Source organism: Muntiacus reevesi, chromosome 1 (assembly GCF_963930625.1).
Source record: "Muntiacus reevesi chromosome 1, mMunRee1.1, whole genome shotgun sequence".
In the NCBI taxonomy this organism is placed as follows: domain Eukaryota; kingdom Metazoa; phylum Chordata; class Mammalia; order Artiodactyla; family Cervidae; genus Muntiacus; species Muntiacus reevesi.
This window is the reverse complement of record NC_089249.1, coordinates 83229824-83256365: the sequence shown is the minus strand read 5'-3', so window position 1 is coordinate 83256365 and position 26542 is coordinate 83229824. Positions and strand designations below refer to the sequence as shown.

Here is a 26542-nt window from a genome sequence, read left to right as displayed (position 1 = left end):
CCCTTCTGTGCCCCGCCACCACCACCCCCAAAAACAACCCTCTCACTCCTCAGGCCAAAAGGCAGCATTCTCCTCGGGTTCCAATAAGCATGTAATCAAAGTCACTCAGGTGTGTCTGACTCTTTGCCACCCCATGGACTATACAGTCCATGGAATTCTCTAGGCCAGAATACTGGAGTAGGTACCTGTTCCCTTCTCCAGGGGATTTTCCCAACCCAGGGATCAAACCCAGGTCTCCCTCATTGCAGGTGGATTCTTTACCAGCTGAGCCACCAGGGAAGCAACAAGCATACAGGTTCTCCATTTTGGCAGGTCCTCTAGGATTAGTTTATCATTCTAGTTCCTCACTAGACTCTGAGTTCCTTCAGAGTGGGCATTTGGTCCTTTTCATCTGTAGATCAGCATCCTGACAGTGCCTACATAGTCAAGAAATGTTTGTGTCATGAGGGATCTAAAACCCTGGCTTCTGAATCCTCACTCAAAAGGACCTAGTATCCTTTTGAATGCTCTGACTACCACTACAATTGCACTCACCTCACATGCTAGCAAAATAATGCTCAAAATTCTCCAAGCCAGACTTGAACAGTATGTGAACCGTGAACTTCCAGATGTTCAAGCTAGTTTTAGAAAAGGCAGAGGAACCAGAGATCAAATTGCCAACATCCGTTGGATCATCGAAAAAGCAAGAGTTCCAGAAAAACATCTACTTCTGCTTTATTGACTATTCCAAAGCCTTTGACTATGTGGATCACAAAAAACTGTGGAGAATTGGGAATACCAGAGTTGGGAAGATATGGGAATACCAGATCACCTGACCTGCCTCTTGAGAAATCTGTATGCAGGTCAGGGAGCAACAGTTAGAACTGGACATGGAACAACAGACTGGTTCCAAATAGGTCAAGGCTGTATATTGTCATCCTGCTTATTTAACTTATATGGAGAGAACATCATGAGAAACGCTGGGCTGGAGGAAGCACAAGCTGGAATCAAGATTGCCGGGAGAAATATCAATAACCTCAGATACCCAGATGACACCACCCTTATGGCAGAAAGTGAAGAGGAACTAAAGAGTCTCTTGATGAAAGTGAAAGAGGAGAGTGAAAAAGTTGGCTTAAAGCTCAACATTCAGAAAACTAAGATCATGGCATTTGGTCCCACCACTTCATGGCAAATAGATGGGGAAACAGTGGGTGACTTTATTTTGGGGGGCTGCAAAATCACTGCAGATGGTGATTGCAGCCGTGAAATTAAAAGATGCTTCCTCCTTGGAAGGAAAGTTATGACCAACCTAGATAGCATATTGAAAAGCAGAGACATTACTTTGCCAACAAAAGTCCATCTAGTCAAGGCTATGGTTTTTCCAGTAGTCATGTATGGATGTCAGAGTTGGACTATAAAGAAAGCTGAGCACAGAAGAATTGATGCTTTTGAACTGTGATGTTGGAGAAGACTCTTGAGAGTCCCTTGAACTGCAAGGAGATCCAACCAGTCCATCCTAAAGATCAGTCCTGGGTGTTCACTGGAAGGACTGATGATGAAGCTGAAACTCCAATACTTTGGCCACCTGATGCAAAGAACTGACTCATTGGGAAAGACCCTGATGCTGTGAAAGATTGAGGGAAGGAGGAGAGGAGATGACAGAGGATGAGATGGTTGGATGCCATCACCGACTCAATGGACACAAGTTTGGGTAGACTCCATGAGTTGGTGATGGATAGGGAGGCCTGGCATGCTGCGGTTCATAGGGTCACAAAGAGTCTCTGCATATAAGTTAAATATGCAGGATGACAACATACAGCCTTGACCTATTTGGAACCAGTTTGTTGTTCCATGTCGAGTTCTAACTATTGCTTCCTGACCTGCATACAGATTTCTCAAGAGGCAGGTCATGTGGTCTAGTATTCCCATCTCTCAGAATTTTCCACAGTTTGTTGTGATCTACACAGTCAAAGGTTTTGGCATAGTCCATAAAGCAGAAATAGATGTTTTTCTGGAATTCTCTTGCTTTTTCGATGACTCAGCGGATGTTGGCAATTTGATCTCTGGTTCCTCTGCCTTTTCTAAAACTAGCTTGAACATCTGGAAGTTCACAGTTCATGTACTGCTGAAGCCTGCCTTGGAGAATTTTGAGCATTACTTTACTAGCATGTGAGATGAGTGCAATTGTGCAGTAGTTTAAGCATTCTATGGCATTGCCTTTCTTTGGGATTGGAATGAAAACTGACCTTTTCCAGGCTCGTGGCCGCTGCTGAGTTTTCCAAATTTGCTGACATATTGAGTGCAGCACTTTCACAGCATCAGCTTTTAGGATTTGAAATAGCTCAACTGGAATTCCATCACCTCCACTAGCTTTGTTCCTAGTGATGCTTCCTAAGGCCCACTTGACTTCACATTCCAGGATGTCTGGCTCTAGGTGAGTGATCACACTATTGTGATTATCTGGGTCGTGAAGATCTTTTTTGTACAGTTCTTCTGTGTATTCTTGCCACCTCTTTTTAACATCTTCTGCATCTGTTAGGTCCATACCATTTCTGTCCTATATTGAGCCCATCTTTGCATGAAATGTCCCCTTGGTATCTCTAATTTTCTTGAAGAGATCTCTAGTCTTTCCCATTCTATTATTTTCCTCTATTTCTTTGCACTGATTGCTGTGGACCCTAAATGTAACCATAACAGACCTTATTAGAGGGAGGCAGGAGGCTAAGTGGGGAGGAGCTGATGTAATGACGGAAGCCGAGATGGGGTGATGAGGCCAGGAAGCAAGAAATGCCAGCAGCCTCTAGAAACTAGAAGAGATAAGGAATGGACTCTTTCCGCAGAGCCTCCAGAAAAATCAGTCTTTCTGACACTTGATTTTTGGCCCCTTAAGACTCATTTTTTACTTCTGGCGTCCAGAACTACAAGAGAATAAATGCATTGTTTTAAGCCACTAAATCTGTGGTAATTTGTTAAAGTAAGAATGGGAAAATAATACACCATCCTGTCATTCATGAAAGACACTAGGTTTTTTTTAATTTGTGGGAAGGGAGATTTGAGTGTGATCAGGAACAGAGTGTGCAGTACACTTGAAAGAAAGGTAGGAGGGAGGGAAGGAAGATAGTAGAGGAGAAAAACAGGCTTCTGGAATGGGAGACTTGGTATTCCACAGCAAACAGATTGTCCTCTTCATGAACCCCTTGACCAGCTTAACCCAGAGTTCCTCAGGGCGTCTCTATCTTCACAAGTGTTACCAAAGGCCCCTAGACAGTGGTTGACCTCTCCTAGCCGTGGACATCTACAGAGCTCCCTGAGGCCACGCCAGGGCGGAAAGAGCCCAGGCTGACTCTGCGGTGGTCTGTAGCAGTGGCAAGCTCTTCTTGCTCTTCAGGACAGCTCGCACCCAGACTGCTGCCAGGGTGCTGTACTTTTTCCCTTAGGGCTGCAGTAGAGAATTAAATCTTAAAACAATAGAAGTTGATATTCTCACAGTTCTGGAAATCAGGAGTCTGAAAACAAAGTATCAGCAGAGCCGTCCTCTGTCCAGAGCTTCCAGGGGAGAATGCTTTCTTGCCTCTTTCAGCTTCCAGTGGTTTCTGTTCCTTGACCTCTGGCAATATAACTCCAGTTTCTGCCTTTGGCTTCCCATGACCCTCTCCCCTGAATCTCTGTGTCCAACTCTGCCTCTTCCTTTCACTTATCACATCCTCAATCCAGGATGATTTAATCTTAAGACCCTTAGTTATGTCTGCAAAGACTGGATTTCCAAATAAAGTCACATTCTGAGTTTCTGGGTGGACTTGAACATTTTGGGGGGACACTATTCAACCCACAATTGATGCTGAGTTCTGAGCTCTATGGACCTCTGGAGGCAGGCCCATACTTCCCCTGGTTTCCCTCTCTAGGTGCCCATGAACCCTTCACCTCCAAAAGGCCCTCAGTCAGTCACTTACACCTGAGTATTAAAGCTAAGAGTGAGAGTCTGCATTTTTACTAATGCTCGCTGTGTCCATGAGTGTGGAGGCTAGAGAGAAGGCTGCATCTCCACTTGGAGAAGCCCAGGTTTGAGGGGCAGTACAGGGAGATGTCTTTGGCCCATGGCTAAAGGCCTCTGCTAACCAGCAGATGGTCTGAACTGTCTGGGCAACAGTAGATTGTTCCCTGGATTCATTTGTCTGGGAAAAAGCTGGAAGAGAAAAGACATAGAGCTAGAATAAGAATTCAGGGCCTCAGTTTCAATATCTGTAAAATAGTGACAATAAATGTATACACTTCATAGAATTACCACAGGAATAAAATGAGATAAATACAGTTAATGCAAAATACAGCAGTTTCAACACGGTGATGAATTAATAATTACTCAATTAGCATCATGATGAACACTAATTGATACAAGTCCTAAATATTCCCTTTGGCAACATTACAATCATGTTGTGGAAAGACTAATACATGGGAAACAATTAGTACGTTATCTCATCTCTAGATAATTAGCATCTTGAGATTCTGCTAGACTGCAGCCAAATATTTGTGTTATTGGGTGCCTTATGAATCACAGAAGCCATTCACTTATGTCCTTTCATTTGATTCCACAACAACCCAGGAAAGGAAGAAGAGGGTTTGTGTTCTTACAGAAAAGAAATTTTCTGGTGAAGACGAGACACCTAGGAATGTGAATCACCCAGCTAAAAAACGGCCAAGATGGAATTTGAATCTAAGTTTTGTATTTCACCTTTTTCTTAGTTTTTTGTATTAGAGTCAGTGTTTCAGGGAAAAGTGATATACACAATAGCTACAAATAACATCAAACATGTACTGTAGGGGAGGAAAGCTAATTTACCCTTTTCAATTTTTAGGTGAGACCCCATAATAAAAGAGAGATTAACAAGAAAAAAGCAAACAGAAGTTTCCTAACATGTATACCTCATGTATACATGAGTAAGTACTTAGGAAAAAAAAAAATTGAGTAACACCCCAAGATGACATAGAATTCAGACTTAAATACCATTCTTAATAGGGAAAGGGGATGGGAGATGTAGGCCTCTTAAGGGAGAATAAATGCCTTTGAGGGGAAAGGAATAGCCCATAGAATAATAAATGGGAGGTATAATGAAAGTGGAAGTCACACAACTGTGTCCTACTTTTTGCGACCCCATAGATTGTAGCCCGTTAGGCTCCTGTGTCGATGGAATTCTCCAGGTAAGAACATTGGAGTGGGTGGTCATTTCCTTCTCCAGGGGATCTTCCTGACACAGGGATCAAACCCAGTTCTCCCACATTGGGGGCAGATTCTTTACCACCTGAGCCACCAGGGAGATGTGACAAAGTTGGTCTGGGTATGGTCTCGACTTCTAGTCTCCTCTCCTGTGATGAGTCAATCTTTCCTGATCAGTCTAATTCCTGGGGGAGGGCAGTTATGACAGTCAAGTTTCTTTTGGAAAATCTGTTCTTTGGCAGTTAATGGAAGTTCAGGAAGTCAGCCTCTACATATCCTCTTTTGCAAGTGACTACAGCTCAAAATTATCAATATGCCAAAGTGGCATATTCTGGTGTGGCATTTTCTGTGACCTTTCAGTACAGTAGAAGGGACCTCTCCTAACTTCAACCCCCAGTAAGAAACACTTTTACGTTTCTTCTTAGTCACATTCACAAAAGAATATGAATTATAATAGGTTTCACAAAGTGATATTTACTATTTGTGACATATTCTGATATTTTTCTTTTCTCTTCTTAAAAAAGGGGACAAAAAAGGTGATCTCTATCAAAAACCAATTTCATAATCCACTAATAAGTTACAACCCATAGCTAAAAAAACAGTGGCTAAAGGACACTACAAAGGATAAAGTAAAACTCATCTTATGTTTTAAAGTCAATATTTCTCTGAAACATGCCTTCTGAATTTCTCTATGCTTGTACACACAACCTGATGCCTGTCTTTGTGGGGGAAGTGATACCCATGTGAACAGCAGGAGTGGAAGGCCTAGTGTGGAGGATGACAAAGAGAAATGCAGGTTGAGCTTCTGGAAGCTGAGAGGGAAAGGTCAATTCCAGCTGAACAAACAAGGGAACCCATCCTGTAGGAGGTGATATTTGAGGTGTGTTCTCAAGAATATTTAGGATTTGAGACATGTTCAGATTGTGGGCTAAGGAAGGTGGTATAATCCAGGCAGAAGGGGCGGTGAAACCAAACAAACATGTAGCACAGACAAAAGGCAATAAGGAGAAGTGAGCTTTTCATGCTAGGGACATTAAGGACCAGCTTCAGGGACCTCAAATGCAAAATTAGGGATAGGCTAGGTTTACATAAGGAAATGAACAATAATGTTTATAACAGCATTTTTGTGATGTTGGGGAATTGGAGCAAACGTGGGTGCTTTTCACTGGGAGAGAGGGGGATAAAGTGTGCTGTTTGTACTTCTTGAAGTTTAACGCAGTACTTCAGTCAGCAGAGTGCACATTTATATCACAAGATGGATAGCAAAGAGAGATGCAAATGTCTTGTGGGAGTAGAGAGGCAAAGGTCAATGTTTAAAATATAGGTTAGAAAGGGAGAAAGTAAAAAATAGAATAAAATATAAAACACAATACCACTTACATGCATTCTGAGAAAGTAGACATTCGCTAGGACTGAGAAAGTCAAAAATCTGTTCTGCCATTCATCAGGCTGGGATAATCTAGTCAAAGAATTAGAGGAAACACAAGTCCCAAGGACATAAAACTGTAGCTACAAAGAATCAGAATCCCCTTCTTTGAGTGACCACAGCTTTCTTATTCACTGAGAAACCATGTTCTCTTAAAAATCATAGATTAACAGAACTTTTTCTGTGTGAAATCTTATCAGTAAGCATGAAATATCCTCTTCCTGCCCAGACAACCTAAATCAGAGAAGCAGCCTTGGTTTTCAATCCAGGTTGTTGTTTACTTGCTAAGTCATGGCGATTCTTTTGTGACCCCATAGCCTGCCAGACTCCTCTGTCCATGGGATTTCTCAGGCAAGAATACTAGAATGAGTTGCCATTTCCTTCTCCAGGGGATCTTCTCCACCCGGGGATTGAACCCAATTCTCTTGTGCCTCCTGCATTGGCAAGCAGATTCTTCACCACTGAGCCATCAGGAACTAGATAATAATTATTTATAAAATAAGCAGATACAGATTTTCAATCACCCATACTAAATGAATGATCAAACCCAGTCTCCCTAGTCACAGGGATAGTCTTTAAGCTAGAGGTCAAGTTTGCAACCCGAACAGAGCTGCCCCTCAGGCTTACTCCCTATGCCACAATCACTGATTAGCCATATTGTAATCAATGTTAGCCTCCTTTTTACAGGACCAGAGTTACCCAGACTATATTGTACAACCAAATATGACTACAAATTGCTGATAGAGTTTTAATTTTTTACTTTCTTTTTTTTTCTTTTGAAGACCAAACTATAGATGTAAGGCAGGCCACTGGAGGTTTGTGAGCAGTAGGTGATAACGGTCAGGTCTGTGCTAGAGTCTGCTACTTTAGTCACAGGACATAAAATGGATTAGAGAGGTTTTGAGCCTAGGATAACAGAAGTGAAACCCTAATACTTTGTCCTACTTGAATAGAATAGGTATTTGTGTATATGCCTTATCCCCCTTCTGAATTCCTTCCCATTTGAAGGCAGAAATTTTACTGTGGAACCATCATGACACAAAGTTGGAATGCATTAAAAAGTGGAGGAAGGTGGCTTCCCTGGCAGTCCAGTGGTTAAGACTCCATGCTTTCACTGGAGTGGGCACAGGTTCCATCCCTGATTGGGAAGCTAAGATCTCACTTGCCATGCGGAGAAGCCAAGGCGGGGAGAAAAGAAAAGGTGGAGGAAGGACTGGAAACAACACAACTATCCATCAAGTGACTGAAATTATCAATTGTGGCCATAAAATGGAAAACAACTCACCAATACAAAGGAATGAACTACTGATACATGCACCTAAATATGAATGAATCTTATGCTGAGTGAAAGAAGCCAGATACAAATGATACCCACTGTATGATACAAACTATCTATAATGATATAAAGCAAACCAGTGGTTCCCTGAGGGCAGGAACAGAGCCAAAGGAGGACACTGATGAAGTGGGCAGGAGGGAAGAATTATAAAAAGAGCAAAAAGAAACCTTTTGTGGGGGGGGGGAGGGGATGGATATGTCCATTATGTTGATTGTAGTGATGTTTTCATGGGTATATACATATGTCTAAACTTAACAAATTGTATTTTACACATGTACAGTTTATTACTGCAGTAAACAGTTTCTTTCTGTTACTATTTTTAAAGAAGAGATGAAGGTAGAGAAATTAATTGAGAGGTGTCATTTGGGGTGGAAGATTATGGCCTTGGCTTGAAAGAAAGCTCAGGCCAAGCCAGAAAGAAAGAGCAGTGCAGAGTATGGAGAGTGCAGTGCAGAAAGAGTATGGTCCTGGGAAAGAGCAAATGGGTTTAGAGGAAGGTGACTAGAGCAGAAAACCTGTATGTATAGCAGTAGGAGATAAGAGCTGTGAAAGAAGGAAGAGGCAGATTATGGAGGGCCCTGAATATCAAAGTTTTTACAAGTGTACATTGGGTTGTAGTTCCACCACTTACTTCCAAAATGATCCTGGACAAGTTATTTAACTTCTCTGAGATTCAATTTCCTTTACCTATAAAATAAGGACGGAACCTATCTTAAGTGGTGGCTATGAAGATTAAATGAGGCAATGCATGTAAACCACTCAGCAGAGGACAAGTAAACAGTTTAAGTGCTAAGTAGAAGCAAGTATAACAAGTATTGTTACTAACTCTCAACTTGGGCTTCTCTCGTGGCTCAGCTGGTAAAGAATCTGGCTGCAATGCAGGAGACCTGGTTTGATCCCCGAGTTGGGAAGATGCCCTGGAGAAGGTAATGGCAACCCACTCCAGTATTCTGGCCTGGAGAATTCCGCCGACTGTCTGGTCCATGGGGTGGCAGAGAGTTGGACATGACTGAGTGACTTTCACTTCACTAATCAAATGTATAGAGATGTTTGAGAAGGAGAAAGAAGAGATCAAACAGGTTCTTTAGGAGGATAAATCTGACCATCAATAATCACCTCCCCTCCAGAGTTAAAATATCAACTATAACACTTCTTTCTCCTTCCTCACTTTATAACTTCCTTCCTAGTAAACACCATGCCCAGGAGGAGCCTACAACCAGTTACCAAAGCTCTCTTATCTTAGTAAAAGTATTTCAGCTGGTGAGCCTTATGACTCTGCTGCTGCTGCTGCTGCTAAGTTGCTTCAGTCGAGTCCGACTCTGTGCAACCCCATGGACTGCAGCCTACCAGGCTCCTCCATCCATGGGATTTTCCAAGCAAGAGTAATGGAGTGGGGTGCCATTGCCTTCTCCATCCTATGACTATCGGGACAATCTAAACAGAGTTGAGCTATGGCCTCTGGAATGGAAAATGAGAGCCCTCCACACACAGACTTTCAGCCACCACCACTACCACCTCAAGTCTTTCAGCCACCACCTCCATCATAGACATACTCACAGTGCATCCTGAAATTAAAGTAGGTGATATTTCTCTTTAATTTTAAAGCGTAAGTATTTCGCCACAAATAACAGGTTTTTGGAGAGGGATCTTACCTTCTCAAGTCCCTGAAACATTGAACTAAGTTTATTCTTTGAGAGTTTCTGAGAAGCCTTTCTATGCCTGTTTCCTCATCTGTAAAGCGGGAGACAATAGTGGTAACTATTTCATAAAGTTCTTGTGAGGATTAAATGAGTCAATACGTGTGAAGGACCTAGAACATCCAACAGACACATACTAAATGTGTTTTCTAAACTTTGTTAACTTTATTTTTTCGTGGTCATGACCTTTGTTTCATTTTGTGCTCATGCATTTTTCAGTTACTAAGCATTAACAGTGTCCTTCTAAAAGACTATTTCACCCCAATACCCTTCTGGAGTAGAAGTAAATTTGGTTGATGGTTTATAAATATTCACCTTCCAGGTCAGAGGCACTCAAACATCTCTATACATTTGTTTAGACCCAGTAGTGATTTTACCTATTTAGTTAGAAAATATATTACAGATAAAAGAATACAGCCAAGCTTTTAAATTAACTGGTAAATTTATTAATAACAATAGCATATACACATATTTGAAAACACACATGTAAGAAACATTACGATTTATTTAGTCTCTGATAATGTCTGGAGTCCATTTGGATTCATCAAGCCCCTGCAATCAACTCCAGGACCCCTTATCCAAAAGCAGAGTTGAATAGCTGATCAGACCATGAGTGCTATTATCAGCAGAATCAAGGCTTGGATAGAAAAATACAACATTCCATAATTACAATGAAATAAAACTAAAATGCAATCGTCCTTGCATCTGAGGGTACAAAGTTGGACAATGTTAGTTGCATGACCAGTGGACCACTCAACTCTCAACCTCATTTTTAAAGGAATATTAACATTCTCTTTTTTTTTTCTCTCTGGGATCTTCCTGGATCAGGGATCGAACCTGTGTCTTCTGCACTGGCAGGCAGATTCTTTACCAGAGCCACCAAGGAAGCCCCAACCTCGTCTATTTTATAGGGCCTCCTGAAGAGCAAATGAATCTGTGAATGTAAATGAAAAGTTCATCTCAGTGGGGAACAAAAGATCAGGATGGAAGGATGGTGTCATAAATGAAGAAAGGAAAAGGATCTTCCAGTGAGCAATGTTCTGAATTTAATGAAAATCCAAAAGATTAGACCAAACTGAAAAGCATAAAGGAAGGACTGCCACCTCCTCCTTAGCATAAACACACACACACACACAAAAATACAGCCCTCCTCCCAGCTGTTGCCCTGAGGTGACCATAGCCAACTTGGGAAAGGAGCTCAGAAGAAACATTTCCATTTTCATCATGTCTTCACATACATCTAATGGAAATGAACCGCATCCATCCATCCATGGAGGAGATTTTTAAAAGAAGAGGGACAGAAAAATCAATTGAACAAGTACTAATTCAGTAAGTACTTGTGTGTCCACTGTGTGCCAAGCACTGGTTGGCGGGGACGATATAGACGAAAACTAAACCAATAAAGTTTCTGTTAAGGTCTTGAGGAAAATGGTAAACAAGGGGGAAAAAAAACAACTATTAATAGCAAAACAATTTCTGACAGCTGCTAGGAGGAAGATAAAATAGTGAGGGACCAGAGACAGGAAGGACAGGCGCAACTTCCGGAAGGTGTCCGAGAGGTGACGTTTGAGACCAAACTAAAATGACTAGCGCCTTGCAGTGACTTGACGCCTAAATATGTCGAGAAAAGAGAATTAAAAGCAAAAATGATCCACAAACCAGGAAATAACAGGAATCTCACAGCGCCAAAGTGAGCGGCGCAAACCAGAACCTATGAATTCCGGAGCGGCGGGAGATTTTGAATATTCACGTCCAATCAGGGGAAGGCTGAGACCAGGCAGCGCGGGCTCAGTACGAAGTATCCCGAACCGCGGTGTCCACAAGAAGCCTCATCGCAAGGGCCTAACTGGTGATCCGGCACCCACGCAGCTGCCAAACTCGTGTAATTCTTCAGGGCTGTGATGCAGTGTTCGGAAGACCCGGGCTTGGTCGTGTCCTGGGGTCTTTTCTTAAACGTGGATAGCTAAAATCACTCACTTCGTTTTGGAACACCGGTGAAACGTACCCAACAGAGCCACCAGGACACAAGTCTAGGAGCAGTCTCAGTATCCTAATTTAGAACTGACTCATACGAAAGCTAAGCAGCAGTGAGGGTTAAGACGCGCCCTAGATTCAAAAGCAAAGCCAGTCACGCGGCAGGAATCTCAAGTCATAAGGGCTTAAAAAGCTCCGTGTGTCATCTTCCGTTACTTTTAGCCAACTAGAGAAGCTTACTTTGTGAGGAACTGAGGAAAAACAAGTGAACAAGGCTCTTTTCTGGTGATTAGGTGGGTGGCTCTGAAAAGAGCCTTTGGAAAATCAAGCGGCTTTGCGACTCGTGCGAGCGCCGCGTCCCGGCAGGGACTCACTTGGAGCTGGTGTACTTGGTGACCGCCTTGGTGCCCTCGGACACGGCGTGCTTCGCCAGCTCGCCGGGCAGCAGCAGCCGCACGGCCGTCTGGATCTCCCGGGACGTGATGGTCGAGCGCTTGTTGTAATGCGCCAAGCGCGACGCCTCGCCCGCGATGCGCTCGAAGATGTCGTTGACAAACGAGTTCATGATGCCCATGGCCTTGGACGAGATGCCGGTGTCCGGGTGCACCTGCTTCAGCACCTTGTACACGTAGATGGAATAGCTCTCCTTGCGGCTGCGCTTGCGCTTCTTTCCGTCCTTCTTCTGGGCTTTGGTAACGGCTTTCTTTGAGCCCTTTTTGGGCGCGGGAGCGGATTTTGCCGGCTCAGGCATTGTGGAACAACACCGTTTGGCAAAAAAAGAGGTATGAGAATGGGCGGGCCTGATCCATTTATAACCACCGCATGCAAATTAAGGCTCCAAAAGTCTTACGTTTCCATTGGTCCGCGGAGAGACCTTACGTTATCAGTAATAGCTACGGAACAACACCGACTCTTTTAACTTTATTGGCCGTTTCAGGAGCCTATTTAGGACCAATGAAAAGCTCGTTCCTGACCCCACCCCTCGGGAAACTTATAAAGGCTTTCCAAGCGCTGATATTTTAAATCGCTTGCCGAGGGGATCAAATTTTTAGCTGTAGTACCTTTATCTTGAATTATGTCTGGTCGCGGAAAGCAGGGAGGCAAGGCCCGCGCAAAGGCCAAGTCGCGCTCGTCCCGCGCAGGCTTGCAGTTCCCGGTAGGGCGGGTGCACCGCCTGCTGCGCAAAGGCAACTACGCTGAGCGCGTGGGGGCCGGCGCGCCCGTCTACATGGCGGCGGTCCTGGAGTACCTGACCGCCGAAATCCTGGAGCTGGCCGGCAACGCGGCGCGCGACAACAAGAAAACGCGCATCATCCCTCGTCACCTGCAACTGGCCATCCGCAACGACGAGGAGCTGAACAAGCTGTTGGGCAAGGTCACCATCGCCCAGGGCGGCGTTCTGCCCAACATCCAAGCCGTTCTATTACCAAAGAAAACCGAAAGCCATAAGGCCAAAAGCAAATAAAGCCTTACAAATTAAACCAAAGAACAAAGGCTCTTTTTAGAGCCACCCAAGTTTTCAAAAAAAGAGCTAATGCGCTATTTTGTGATCAGCCCTTTATTTTGACACTTTGGTGGTGGCTCTTAAAAGAGCCTTTGGGGTGAGTGGGGATGGTATCAAGCCTCTTAATTACTTATTCTTGCCAGGCTTGTGACTCTCCGTTTTTTTGGGCAATAAGACTGCTTGGATGTTGGGTAAGACACCGCCCTGGGCAATAGTGACACCCCCGAGTAACTTGTTGAGCTCTTCATCATTTCTCACGGCCAGTTGCAAATGGCGAGGGATGATGCGCGTCTTCTTGTTGTCTCGGGCGGCATTGCCCGCCAGCTCCAGGATTTCCGCGGTCAGGTACTCCAGCACTGCCGCCAAGTACACCGGCGCGCCGGCCCCCACCCTTTCGGCGTAGTTGCCTTTGCGCAGCAGGCGGTGCACTCGCCCTACGGGGAACTGAAGGCCAGCGCGGGATGAGCGCGACTTAGCCTTGGCCCGAGCTTTGCCTCCTTGCTTTCCGCGGCCTGACATTACTGCTTAAACTGCAGTTACAGCTTCTTTTTCAAGGAGAAGGATATGGCAAGGATAACCAATTTGATGTAATTTATAAGAGCTACCGGGAGGGGTGAAGGGAAGTGGTTTGATTGGCTAAAAGCGGATTCCGATCGAACAGCCAATAGGAAAGCGAAAAGCAGACTCTTCGTTTGCATCTTGTGCTACGAGGAAATGACGGCTTCTATAAGTACCTACCAATCGTTGTGAGCCACATTAAAGCCCTTTATTTGCATGCCAGGATTTTTAAAGTGAAGGCTTTCAAACAAAACGCTCTTCTGTTTTGCTTTATTTACTGAGTGGTAATTTTTTCCTAGCTTAGGGATGGTAGGTTTTTTCCGGTCTACACCAAGGGAAATCCCAGAAAGGATCCTAAAGGAGTGCGGAGAGCCTTTTGCAGATGCAGTTACTCCCACTCGAGGGTCCCGAATTCTGAAGCTAATTATCCCTTGAAACCTTAAATTACTAAGTTCCTCCTTAAAAAAATTTAGAACTACTGAGGCCTCTTTTCTTTCGATTTAGTTGCCTGCGGTGTGGCTTCGCCCCAACCCCACCCGTTTCTGTTCCTCAGACTCCGGTTTAACCGAGGGCCATTTCCTTCTCAGGGGATCTTCCCGACCCAGAGATCGAATCTGGGTCTCCAGCATTGCAGGCAGGTGGATTCCTTACGGTCTGAGCCACCAGGGAAGCCCAGAATAGGATGTCATCCTCCTCTTGATCTCCAGGCGGCGTCCCAAACCGCCTTCAACTTGAAGGCGTTTTTCCGTTGGCCTTCAAAACGTCGCCCTCCGTCTTTCCTCCTTTTCCTCTGCCCGTGTTTAAATCCCAGTGTTCAGCTCGGCTCTGCCTCCCTAACTCGCCTTTTCCGCACACTCCTCCATTCTTCACTGTTCCTGAAGTCGTACCCAATTCAATGCTTTCAACTAGTACTTGCAGAAGCTCAGGCCTATATACCTGTTTACTGGATACTTCAACTTATCTGTCCCCAATAACTCATAACCTATCCAAAACCTCGCCAAAAGCAAACTCATCCAGTCACCACCACCCCCCACCCCAAGCTCCCTTCTCTTTGTTCTTTTCCTGAATTGCACCAACAGTCTGCCCGGTACCTGAGCTAACATCTACAGTTTCCTGCATCTTACAGCATATATTCATGAATATTCCTGAGTATTCATTGGAGGGACTGATGTTGAAGCTGAAACCCCAATACTTTGGCCACCTGATGCGAAGAGCTGACTCACTGGAAAAGACCCTGATGCTGGGAAAGATTGAAGGCGGGAGGAGAAGGGGACGACAGAGAATGAGATGGTTTGATGGCATCATCAGCTCAATGGATATGAGTTTGAGTAAACTCCGGGAGTTGGTGATGGACAGGGAGGCCTGGCATGCTGCAGTCCATGGGATCGCAAAGAGAACAGCATATATACACAGTTATTTCTTTAACTTCAGCCTTTTCCTCCATGATCTTAGACTCAACAACAGTCCCTAGAGACTCCTTTGCCCAATCCTCCACTTAACCTTCCATAGAAATCTTTCCTGAAAGTTCCATTTCTTCCTCCTCAGCCTCCCATGCCTGGGAGTTCTACATCTGCACACCGTTTTCACTCTTTTCTAAATATTCCACAAAGTTGAAACCTCTGAAATGTCTTAGGGACTCTGCAGAGCTTCCAAGCTTCCATTCTTTATGTCTAAGTGCAGAGAGAATTCAGCAAGAGGCAAATGGATAGATTAAAAGGTGATTTATTAAAATAGGGCATTTATGAGGCTTACAAGTGGAAGGGTGAGAGGGTGCCATGCCGTGAGAATTTAGGTGGGTTGCAGTTTTATAATCAAAGAAAAAGGGAGGCAGGAGACTACCTTCTTCCTCATTCTTGAGTGGATATGAAGCTTCCATAACCAGTCCCTCCTCCACATCCGCAGGGGTGTTTTCTCTTCCCTACATGGTCAACTTGGGACTGTCACGGCACGATAGAAATGAGCAAAAAGGCAGTTCAGTTCAGTTGCTCGGTTGTGTCTGACTCTGGGACCCCATGAATTGCAGCACACCAGGCCTCCCTGTCCATCACCAACTCCCGGAGTTTTACCCAAACTCATGTCCATCGAGTCAGTGATGCCATTCAGCCATCTCATCCTCTGTTGACCCCTTCTCCTGGCATCGGGGTCTTTACCAATGAGTCAACTCTTCACATGAGGTGGCCAAAGTATTGGAGTTTCAGCTTCAGCATCAGTCCTTCCAATGAACACCCAGGACTGATCTCCTTTAGGATGGACTGGTTGGATCTCCTTGCAGTCCAAGGGACTCTCAAGAGTCTTCTCCAACACCATAGTTCAAAAGCCTCAGTTCTTCAGGGCTCAGCTTTCTTCACAGTCCAACTCTCACATCCTTACATGACCACTGGAAAAACCATAGCCTTGACTAGATGGACCTTTGTTGGCAAAGTAATGTCTCTGCTTTTTAATATGCTGTCTAGGTTGGTCATAACTTTCCTTCCAAGGAGTAAGCGTCTTTTAATTTCATGGGGGCAATCACCATCTGCTGTGATTTTGCAGCCCCCAAAAATAAAGTCAGCTGCTGTTTCCTCTGTTTCCCCATCTATTTACCATGAAGTGGTGGGACCAGATGCCATGATCTTAGTTTTCTCAATGTTGAGTTTTAAGCCAACTTTTTCACTCTCCTCTTTCACTTTCATCAAGAGGCTTTTTAGGTCCTCTTCACTTGCTGCCATAAGGGTGGTGTCATCTGCATATCTGAGGTTATTGATATTTCTCCCGGCAATCTTGATTCCAGCTTGTGCTTCTTCCAGCCCAGCATTTCTCATGATGTACTCTGCATGTAAGTTAAATAAGCAAGGTGACAATATACAGCCTTGATGTGTACTCCTTTTCCTGTTTGGAAAAGGCAGTAACATATACTAAAAGTGGTGAGTCATCTCAAGTTTCAGTTTAATGTCACCTTTTCCTTATATTTTTTGTTTTTAATATGTGCAGAGAAGTTTGTCCTAAGAATCAGTTTGCTGAGCTCACTGGGCAGGATGTGGGTCTCATGCCACCATTGTTTTATTGTTTGGGGGTTTTTGTTGTGTGGTTTTGTTGCTAAGCAAGCCTGCTTGGTTTTGAAGTTAAGCAAGCCTGAATTCTTGCATGATCATTAACTTACAGGGGTTTCCCATACATTTTTCTTTACTTACAATCCTCTAGTGGGATTAATTTGTTCCTTTACTTTGTCGCTATCAAGACCAGAAGGTAGAATGCTATAGAGAAAAGAATAGACTTAAATTTTTACTTCCTGAGCTCTTTTATAGTGTTCCTCTTTTTATCCTCAGCTTTGCCCAACTGACATTTACTGAGTACATGCTAACTATCAGGCAATGGCTACACAGATAATTGAGACTGATACAAAGACGTCTGTAATGAGATGCCTCTAGAAAATGGAGGAAAGCTGACTCTGTAAGTTAAAACAGTTAATATCAGCTATCTATAGAGCTTACCCCTGGTAAGAATGCTAGTGTAGATTTATGAAACCACCAAGTCAAAAGTAATGGGAGTGCTTCCTCAATAGTAGGATGTAACTGAAGATAATTCTAACCAAACTGATTATAGCATTTCAGAAGATGCATATATTAATGGAAAGACATGATCCACAGAGCACCTAATGGGGCGATTACAGTGGAAATGTGTTGCGTTTCTCTAATACTATGTGTTTGCTAGACACAAAGGTTTAGTTATTATACAAAATTCCTTGGTGAAAGCATCAGCTTGTTCTCATAGCTGAGGTGAAATATTTCCGAAGATTGTTCAACTCTGTTAACTCAGATTCTGCTCTCAATTAACAACTTTCAAATTATTCTATTTCAAGGTTAAAATATGAGACTGAGAAGGGAAAAACTAGTATGGGGAGATTTGTCTATCACTAAAAATTAATTTGCATTCCGAACTCATCAACTTCTTGTGTATTTTGTTAGTTTAACTTTCTCCCCAAGAGGCCAGTCAACTCTGGAAGTTCTAATGGTGGTGGTTTACTCGCTAAGTCATGTCTGACTGTTGCAACCCCATGGACTGTAGTCTTCCAGGCTTCTCTGTCCATGGGATTCTCCAGGCAAGAATACTGGCGTGCATTGCCGTTTCCTTCTCCAGAAGTTCTAACAGTGTCAGCTTTTCAGGCCTACAGAGCACAGAACGAAACAGTACAGACCCCATACCAACTCTGGTACCAGTACCTTCAAGGCCCTGCTTGAGGGGCCAGCTGACGTCCCACTCTGTTTGATCTCTGAACTGTTTTTACTTCTATTACAGTGACCCTTTGCTACTGGGAAGGGTGAAGGGAAAAAGAGATTACATCGAACCCTTGTTCAATAAGATAAACCCTGTGCTAGGGGCTACCTATGAAGTATTTTAGATATACAGTCATATTTCGGTACCAGGACCCCCCAGTGGATACTAAAATCTGAAGATGTTCAAGTCTCTACATAAAATGGTGTGCGTGAGTTGCTAAGTTGGGCTTACCTCATAGCTCAGTTGGTAAAGAATCTGTCTGCAATGCCGGAGACCCCAGTTTGATTCCTGGGTCGGGAAGATCTGCTGGAGAAGGGATAGGCTACCTACTCTAGTATTCTTGGGCTTCCCTTTTGGCTCAGCTGGTAAAGACTCCACCCACAATGCGAGAGACCTGGATTTGATCCCTGGGTTGGGAAGATCCCTGCTTTAGTCATGTCCAACTTTGCAACCCTATGGGCTGTGGCCCGCCAGGCTCCTCTGTCCATGGGATTCTCCAGGCAAGAATACTGCAGTGGGTTGCCATGCCCTGCTCCAAGGGATCGAACCCAGGTCTCCTGCATTGCAAATTCTTTACAACTGAGCCAATGGGGAAGCCCTATAAAATGATGTAGTATTTACATATAACCTACACATATTCTCCCAGATAGTTTAAAGTATGTCTGGATTACTTTTAATACCTAATACAATGTAAATGTTATGTAAATAGCTGTAAACAAAATGTAAAACTACGTACATAGTTGCCAAGGCAGGGCAAATTCTAGTTTTGGTTTTTGAAACTTTCTGGGTTTTTTTTTTTTTTTTTCAAATATCTTCTACCTACAGTTGGTTGAATCCTCAGATTCAGAACCCATGGATACCAAAGGCCGACTGAAATTGTTTCACACATAAGGAAACAAAGGCTCAGAGGAATTTAAGCACTTGCTGCTGAAGGTCACACAGCCACTTACAAAGACATGATTAGAACCAAGGTCGGTCTCACTCAAAGTCTGTGCTCTTCATCCCTCCAAGCCCATTGCTTCACTAACAAGATTATGGTCTTCATGAAGTCACTGTGCCCAGCCTTGCTTCCTCCCTCTATTAGGGAGAGCTGGAGAAATACTTTAGAAAAGAAGATGCTAATTCTCTAAGGGTATAGTTTTATTTGTTTATGCAAAAAAAAAAAAAAGTTTATTACCCTTCTAAGAACCAGGTGGAAGGAATAAAGGACTCCTGATTTAAAGGTGAAGAAAACATGGTCTCACCCTTGAAGTGGTCCCAGAAACGAAGTGAGACCAAGGTCAAAGCCCAGGACAGAGTGCTTTAAGTCTATCAGCAGGACATGAACAAAGAGATGTGGGTACACTGAGGTTATATGTGTGGGAGTAGGGAAGCTTCATGAAAGAGGAGGTGATATCTCATGGAACCATTAGGAGGACTTTGTGGGTCAAGAGGAGACTGAAAGCATTCTAGCCAAAGGCAACTTTATGTGCAATGGCAAGGAGCTGTGGGACGGCCTGGCTTGTGCAGCTCAGCATGGGGGGGCTGAGGGTGGAATTGGGGAAAAGTGGAAAGGAGTATGGTTGGAATGATGGAGTGGAGCTCGAATGCACTAAATGTTTGATTAACTAGATTGCCTGCTTAGGAATTCAGTTGCTTTCAGTTAAAAATCCCAGAGGTGTTAAAGGGGCTAAGATCCAGTCTATTTGTGAAGGTGTTCGGCTTTTACAAATGGCCTACTCTATTATATATTTTAATGGCTCTGGTAAGAATGCTGGGAAAGGAACTCCAGGGAGCAATAGATAGTAATTGAGGCTGATATAATTTGTAGGGTATTGGCCTATCTGGACTTATCTAATAAGGATTTATAGCTAGATAAAATCTAAAGTGTTAAATCTAATTCCACTCCTCTCATGCTCTGTAGCTCTCCCTCTAACAGGAAGGAAACAAGGCTTTGCTTCATGAAGCCCATAATCTCGTTAGTGAAGTAGTGTGCTTGGAGGGATGAAGAGCACAGACTTTGAATGAGGCCGACCTTGGTTCTAATCATGTCTTTGTAAGTGGCTGTGTGACCTTCAGCAGCAAGTGCTTAAATTCCTCTGAGCCTTGGTTTACTTATTTGTGAAACAATTATAGTTGGCCTTTGGTCAACAAACCACTCTCCAGATGCTAGCTATCAACAGTAGACTGTGGTAGCCAGAGTGATAGAAGTTCATCAATTAAAGAAAAATAATATACCCTACCATAATAGAGTTGTTAGAATAAATGAGAATTAAATATAAGGAGCCTAGTACAGAGCTGGAACCTGAGAGGCCAAAATGCTGGATTAGGAGGCAGAATAACTTAATGGTTAAGAGTTCAAATTCTGCAGCCTGACTCCTGAGTTTGCTTACTAGATCTATGACCATAGACTAATTAATTTATTATCTAACCTGTAAGGGTCTCTGCTTCCTCAAAATGGTAAAGCGAGAGTAATAACAGTAGCTACTTCATGGACTTGTTGCAAGAATTAAGAGTTCATTTAGAATAGTACCTGTCACCAACAAAGCATCCTCTCACCATTCCCCACCACTGTCACTGGATTAACAAATTACAAGGCACTCACCAAAAACAAGTGCTAAAGATTCCATCTCTTTAACATCATTCTAATTGTTTTACTTCTCTCTCTAGCCCATTTCCTGTCTTCACTCAGATTATCTTTCACCAGACTACTGCTAAAGGCTCTTTTCTTTTTGCTTCAGTTCTTTTTTATTCCCCTAATATATTCACACACTAGCCAAAGTGTTCCTCTAAAGAAAATCTTATTATTTTCTCTCTTTATACCTTTTCCCAGGTGATTTCACTCCCCTCCTTCCCACTTTCCTACCTCCCCTCCACCACCCATGATCTCATTTCATCTTCAACTCTTGCTTCTCAGATGCCAAAATTAATAAACAAAATCTTAACGACAAACAGAATATTACATAGACTCAAAAATCTCCTACAATTACAAATGGAGAATATTTTACAATTTTTTTCTGAGAGATATCACCTTAATTAACTGATCAGACTTATCATTAACAATAGGACAAAGCAAATTATATGCCTCCTAGTAGTTCAGTGAGAAGGATTCAATATCACTTCTGCAGTTTTCCTGCCAAAAGTGTATATCCTAAATCTGAATCAGAAAGAAACATTAGAGAAACCCAAATTGAGGGATATTCAACAAAATAAACGCTCTATGTGTGCGTGCTAAGTCACTTCAGTTGTATCAGACTCCTTGCGATCCTTTGGACTGTAGCCCACCAGGCTCCTCTGTCCATGGAATTCTCCAGGCAAGAATACTGGAGTGGGTTACCATGCCCTCTTCCAGGGGATTTTCCCAGCCCAGGAATCAAACCCTGTGTTTTCTGCATTGGCAGGTGGGTTCTTTACCACTAGCACCACCCGAAAAGCCCAGATGGATGGTCTGTACTCCTCAAAAATGTCAATCATGAAAGACAAAGACTAAGGAACTATTCCAGATTAATGGAGGCCACAGAGACATAACAACTGAATACAGCATGTGATCCTAGACTAGATCCTGGCCCAGATTTTTTTTTTTTTTTTTCATTTTCTATAAAGGACATTATGGGACAATGACAAATTTTCAGTAAAATCTGTAGCACTGTATCAATGTTAATTTCCCAAATTTGACAATTATACTGTAGTTATGTGAGAAAAAAATTTTACTAAGAATGTATTAGCAAATATATATTAGAGCTCTTCAGAGAAACAGATCAAAAAGATATATATGCAGAGAATAAGAGCAAACAAGCAAAAGAGAGAGAAAGATTTATTATAAGCAGTTGGCTCACATGATAATGGAGGGTGACAAGTCCCTAGATCTGCAGGGTGAGTCAGCAAGTTGGAAACCCAGGAGAGCTGATTGTGTAGTTACAGTTCAAGCCCGAAGGTCTGAGAACCAAGAGAAGCAGTGCTGTAGTGCCAGTCAAAAGCCAACAGGCTGGAGACCCAGGAAGTGCCAGTGTTTCAGTTCAAGTCTGAAGGCAGGAAAAAAGCCAGTGTCCCAGTTCAAAGGCAATCAGGCCAGAAAGAACTCTTTTCAGAGAGGGTTAGCATTTTTATTCTGTTCAGGCCTTTAACTGATTGGATGAGACCCAGCCACAACAGGGACTGCAATCGACTTTACTCAGCCTATCAATTTAAATCTCATCCAAAACCACCCAGAATAACATTTGCCCAAATATCTGGGCACCCTGTGGCCCAGTCAGGTTGACACTTAAAATTAACCATTGCGAGTAGTTAGAGGTAAATGGGCTCCATCTCTGAAGCTTACTCTCAGATGGTTCAGAAAAAAATTATATATGTGTAGATAGAGAAGAAATAAAAGCAATCATGATAAAATGTTAATATTTGGATAATGTGGGAATCAGGGTGAGCGGTATACAGAATTATTTGTATAATTTGTAGTTATTTGTAATTTCTGTAGCTCTGAAAGCACTTAAGAAAAAGTTAAAAATAAAATGCATACACACACAGAACCATATATCCAACATGACATATCTTCTTGGATATCATAAAGACACTTCAAACTCAAGTCCAAAAAGAAATGGACACCTAGTCTTCCCCTTCCCCAACCTTCCAACCCTTCTTCTAAAATTCTGTATCTTAGGGAACAAATGCCATCCATCTTGATGCACAAAGCTGATAACTATCCTTCATACTTTCCCTCCCATAATTAGCCCATCACCACACCCTGTGGGTTTTACCCTCCTAATGTATACCTTGTATCCACAATTTCTTTCCATCTCCACTTCCACCACCACCAGGGTCCAAGACATCAACATTCTCACCTAGACTGCTACACCAGCCTCCAAACTGGTCTTCCTGCTTGTGCCATTACCTCCTTTACGGTTCTCACACTGAAGCCAAGGAGCTTTGCAAAATACAGATTTAAAGATGGCTAAATGCAATGCATGATCCTTGATTGACTTTCAAAAAATAAAGGCACTAATGAGACAACTGGGGAGATTTGAATATCAACTGTATATTAGATTATAGTATTGAACAAATGTTAAATGTCTTAGGTGCGGTAATGGTATTGTGGGTATATAGGAAAATGTCCTTGTCTCAGAATATATATGCTTAAGTATACAGCAGTGATCCACGTGATTATCCTGGTAAGAATACTGGAGTGGATTGCCACTTCCTACTTCAGGGTAGCTTCCCCAGCCAGGGATCGATCTACAAGATCTATTGGGAATAAAATGGATCAATCCCCATTGCGCAAGAATTCTCGTTTTCTTCACAACTTCTCAGGTTCAGAACCTCCTAGGACCAGGACCCCAAGAGGGTCTTCTCCAGCTGCTCAGCGGTAAAAGAATCTGCCTGCGCTGCGACGCATAAGACTCAGGAAACCTGGATCTTCCCTATAGCTCAGATGATAAATAATCTGCCTGCAATGTAGGAGACCTGGATTCGATTCCTGGATCAGGAAGAGCCCCTGGAGAAGGGCATGGCAACCCGCTCCAATAGTCTAGCCTGGAGAATCCCATGGACAGAGGAATTTGGCGGGCTACAGTCTCCTTAGGGACGCAAAGAGTAGCAAAGACACCACAAAAGTGACTGAGCATGCACGCACGCACGACCTCAAGAGATAAGCAGAGACTACAGTTCCCGTGAGCCCTCACCTGCCTGTTCTATCGCGTAGCGAGGACTCCATTTCCCAGAGTGCCTCTGGACGCGAGATCTGCATTCGCCCGGCTTGTCAGGAGTTCCGTCCCAGAGGGGGAACTGCGGTAACCAAGCCTGAGTGCGAGGTAGAAAGGGTCCAGTCTGGGGTTCAGGGAGGGGGCACAGGGACAGTGGCTCAACCAAAAGCCCGGAGTTGCATATACCCTACTCTTGGAACCTCCAGCTCATTCTTTGCGAATCCCCTTAGAAGCGCGGGCTCTCTCTAATCATCGCCGCCCTTCAGCTGCTCTCGGCGGAGGGCACAATCCCTCCACGTCACACAGAGGATAGGGGCAGTGCCTCACATCTCACTGTCTGTCGTCTAGACGGGCTCCCAGGGTGGACGCTGGCCGGAGGCGGGGGCTGGGGTGGTTGAGACTCTGGTAGCAAGAGCGAGGTCCTGACCCTCACTGCCCCCGTCTTTGTCTCTGCCGTAGCCGATGCTGAGTGGGCAGCTGGTCGTACGCCTGTTCTCCATGGCCAGCCGTGTCTGTATGTCCCGGGGCAGCGCGGGATCAGGTGTCATCGGTCCCGTCGAGGCTGCCATTCGCACGAAGTTGGAGCAGGCCCTGAACCCCGAAGTGCTGGAGCTGCGTAATGAGAGCGGCGGCCACGCGGTCCCACCGGGCAGTGAGACCCATTTCCGCGTGGCGGTGGTGAGCTCTCGCTTTGAGGGACTGAGCCCCCTACAAAGGCATCGGCTGGTCCATGCGGCGCTGTCAGAAGAGCTGGCTGGGCCAGTCCACGCCCTGGCCATACAGGCGCGGACCCCCGCCCAGTGGAGGGAGAACCCTCAACTGGACACAAGCCCCGCCTGCCTAGGTGGGAGCAAGAAAAGTCGAACCTAACCCTGGACCTGGAGAGAGGGAGGACCAGGATTCAAACGCGTTGCGTGAGAATAAACTACTGGGGCTTTCTTCCGTTTAATACAGTCTGGTATTTGTTAGAAACGAGTAATGTAATATGTTCATTTAACTGGCATATGCGTATTCTCAGGAGAGAGTAATTCATTTCACATTAAGGTTAAGCTAAGGAGGGCAGACAAAAGCTACCCAGTTGTTTCATTTTAAATTGTGATTAAGGAATCGCCCGACTTTATATAAGTTACTAGTAATCCTGTACATTAAAAGAGAAATTATCATATGAGGTGAATTGCAGTGGTGTTAATGGCCTGCTGTCAGTGCTACAGATGTTCTTCGGAAAAGAAAGATACTTGAAGCCTAGGCATAATCAGAAAGAGCTCCGTTAAGCCAGAAAAGAGAGGAAAGTTGTTGCCAACAGGGGAAAGAGCCCAAGCAAGGGCAAAGAAGCTGGACTGGGCAGAGTTATTGGACAAAACAGCAGTTACGGATACATTTGAACTTCAAACTTGGGGGATGTTTGGCTTTCTAACAACCTGTCCATTTCCAAAAGGATTTGCATTTCTTGTGAGGAAAAAAATTCTTTAAAAAAAAACAAGCACCAAAGCAGTGAAAAGGTGATAACCTAGGAAATGAGTATAGAAGATGGAGAAAACTTTACATAGCCCTTTTTCTTATGAGCCTTCCAAACATTGTCATAATTCTGAGGGGAACATGTAATGTCTAGATAAGCAATTTTCTGATGATCTCTGTGTGGAGATGGAACTTAGTAAAGAAAAGGCTTGGTTAACATTTATCCACTATTTCTGGCTAAAGAGTTTAGACTGCATCTGGTTGGGCAGTAGGGAGTCATTATTGAAGAGTTTTGAGAAAAGGATGGCAAAGAGCATTTGGGGGCAGTGATGTTAGTGGGTTGTCATAGGAAATTGGAGGTATGGAGAGTAACCAAATGGTGAAGGCAGAACTTTGGCCGAGAGCTTAGCTGTTGAAATGGAAAAGAAGGAGTTGATTTGAGAGCTATTATTTTTAAAAAGTCAAAAGGATTTGATTAGAACTGAAATGGACTACAGTGAGAGGGGAGTCAATGGTAACCCTCAGGCAGGGTTTTTAGATTTCCTCACAGATAAGAATTCCCAAGGGAACTTGTTTAAAATATGGATTCTAGGTCACCTCTTTTCCAAAAAAAGGATTCTGAATCCACAAGTCAAGAATGGAATCTGGAATCTGTATTTTTAAAAAAACACACACAAAAGGATTTGGAGTGAAGTTGGTTCTACTCTCAAGAAATATAACTCCCAAGTTATTTGTTTTCATTTGCGGAGTTTTTAGATTTTTTAAATTTGTTTTTGTAAATATTATTTTATTATGGCAAAACTTAATATGAGATCTACCTTCTTAACAAATGTTTAAATGTTTAAGTGTATGATACATTATCACTGACAAGTACAACGTCATACAGCAGATCTCGAGTTTAATCATCTTGCTCAGCTGAAACTTAAGGCCTGTTGATTGATAATTCCCTACATCCCTCTCCCCACCCCACCCCCGCCGCCAACATCCCACTGATTCTATTCAGCTATTATAGATAACTCATAGAAGTAGAATCGTGCATATTTATCTTTCTGTGACTGGCTTATTTCACTTAACATAACATCCTCATGGTTTATCACAGCGGAATTTCCTTTTTTTAAGGCTGGCAAGTATTGCATTGTATGTATATATTAATTTTTCTTCATCCAGGCATTTGTCAATGAACATTCAGGTTGTTTCCACATCTTCGCTATTGTGATAATGCTGCAATGAACATGAGAGTGCTAAAACTTCTCCAGGATCCTGATTTCAGTTCTTTTGGGTAAATACCCAGAAGTGGGATTGCTGGATCATATGGTAGTTCTATTTTTAATTTTGAGAAACTTCCATATTTTCCAGAGTGGTTGCACCATTTTGTATTCCCACCAACAATGTGCAGGGGTTCCAATATCTCCCCATCTTCATCAATACTTTATATAATATATATATAATTTGGAGGCTTCCCTGTTGGCTCAGAGGGT

The 26542-nt window shown here is 43.4% G+C and overlaps 4 protein-coding genes across 4 annotated transcripts; 2 read left to right on the top strand and 2 right to left on the bottom strand.

The window, feature by feature from the left end:
* Nucleotides 1–10070: 10070 nt before the first annotated feature.
* H2BC21 (H2B clustered histone 21) lies at nt 10071–12385 on the bottom strand. Its single transcript, XM_065905158.1, has one exon. It carries the CDS (start codon nt 12370–12372, stop codon nt 11992–11994), a length of 381 nt encoding a protein of 126 aa, XP_065761230.1. The 5' UTR covers nt 12373–12385; the 3' UTR covers nt 10071–11991.
* Nucleotides 12386–12659: 274 nt separating this feature from the next.
* On the top strand, nt 12660–13192 carry H2AC20 (H2A clustered histone 20). Its single transcript, XM_065927050.1, has one exon. The coding sequence runs from the start codon at nt 12697–12699 to the stop codon at nt 13084–13086; it is 390 nt and encodes a 129-aa protein (XP_065783122.1). The 5' UTR covers nt 12660–12696; the 3' UTR covers nt 13087–13192.
* Nucleotides 13132–13654, bottom strand: H2AC21 (H2A clustered histone 21). Its single transcript, XM_065927049.1, has one exon. The coding sequence runs from the start codon at nt 13642–13644 to the stop codon at nt 13252–13254; it is 393 nt and encodes a 130-aa protein (XP_065783121.1). The 5' UTR covers nt 13645–13654; the 3' UTR covers nt 13132–13251.
* Nucleotides 13655–23613: 9959 nt separating this feature from the next.
* BOLA1 (bolA family member 1) lies at nt 23614–24547 on the top strand. Its single transcript, XM_065927048.1, has 2 exons — nt 23614–23717; nt 24069–24547. Exon 2 carries the CDS (start codon nt 24072–24074, stop codon nt 24477–24479), a length of 408 nt encoding a protein of 135 aa, XP_065783120.1. The 5' UTR covers nt 23614–23717; nt 24069–24071; the 3' UTR covers nt 24480–24547.
* Nucleotides 24548–26542: the final 1995 nt, after the last annotated feature.

Excerpts from the sequence above, each read along its gene's own strand:
- H2BC21 (XM_065905158.1), bottom strand. The coding sequence starts at position 12,372 with ATGCCTGAGCCGGCAAAATCCGCTCCCGCGCCCAAAAAGGGCTCAAAG.
- H2AC20 (XM_065927050.1), top strand. The coding sequence starts at position 12,697 with ATGTCTGGTCGCGGAAAGCAGGGAGGCAAGGCCCGCGCAAAGGCCAAG.
- H2AC21 (XM_065927049.1), bottom strand. The coding sequence starts at position 13,644 with ATGTCAGGCCGCGGAAAGCAAGGAGGCAAAGCTCGGGCCAAGGCTAAG.
- BOLA1 (XM_065927048.1), top strand. The coding sequence starts at position 24,072 with ATGCTGAGTGGGCAGCTGGTCGTACGCCTGTTCTCCATGGCCAGCCGT.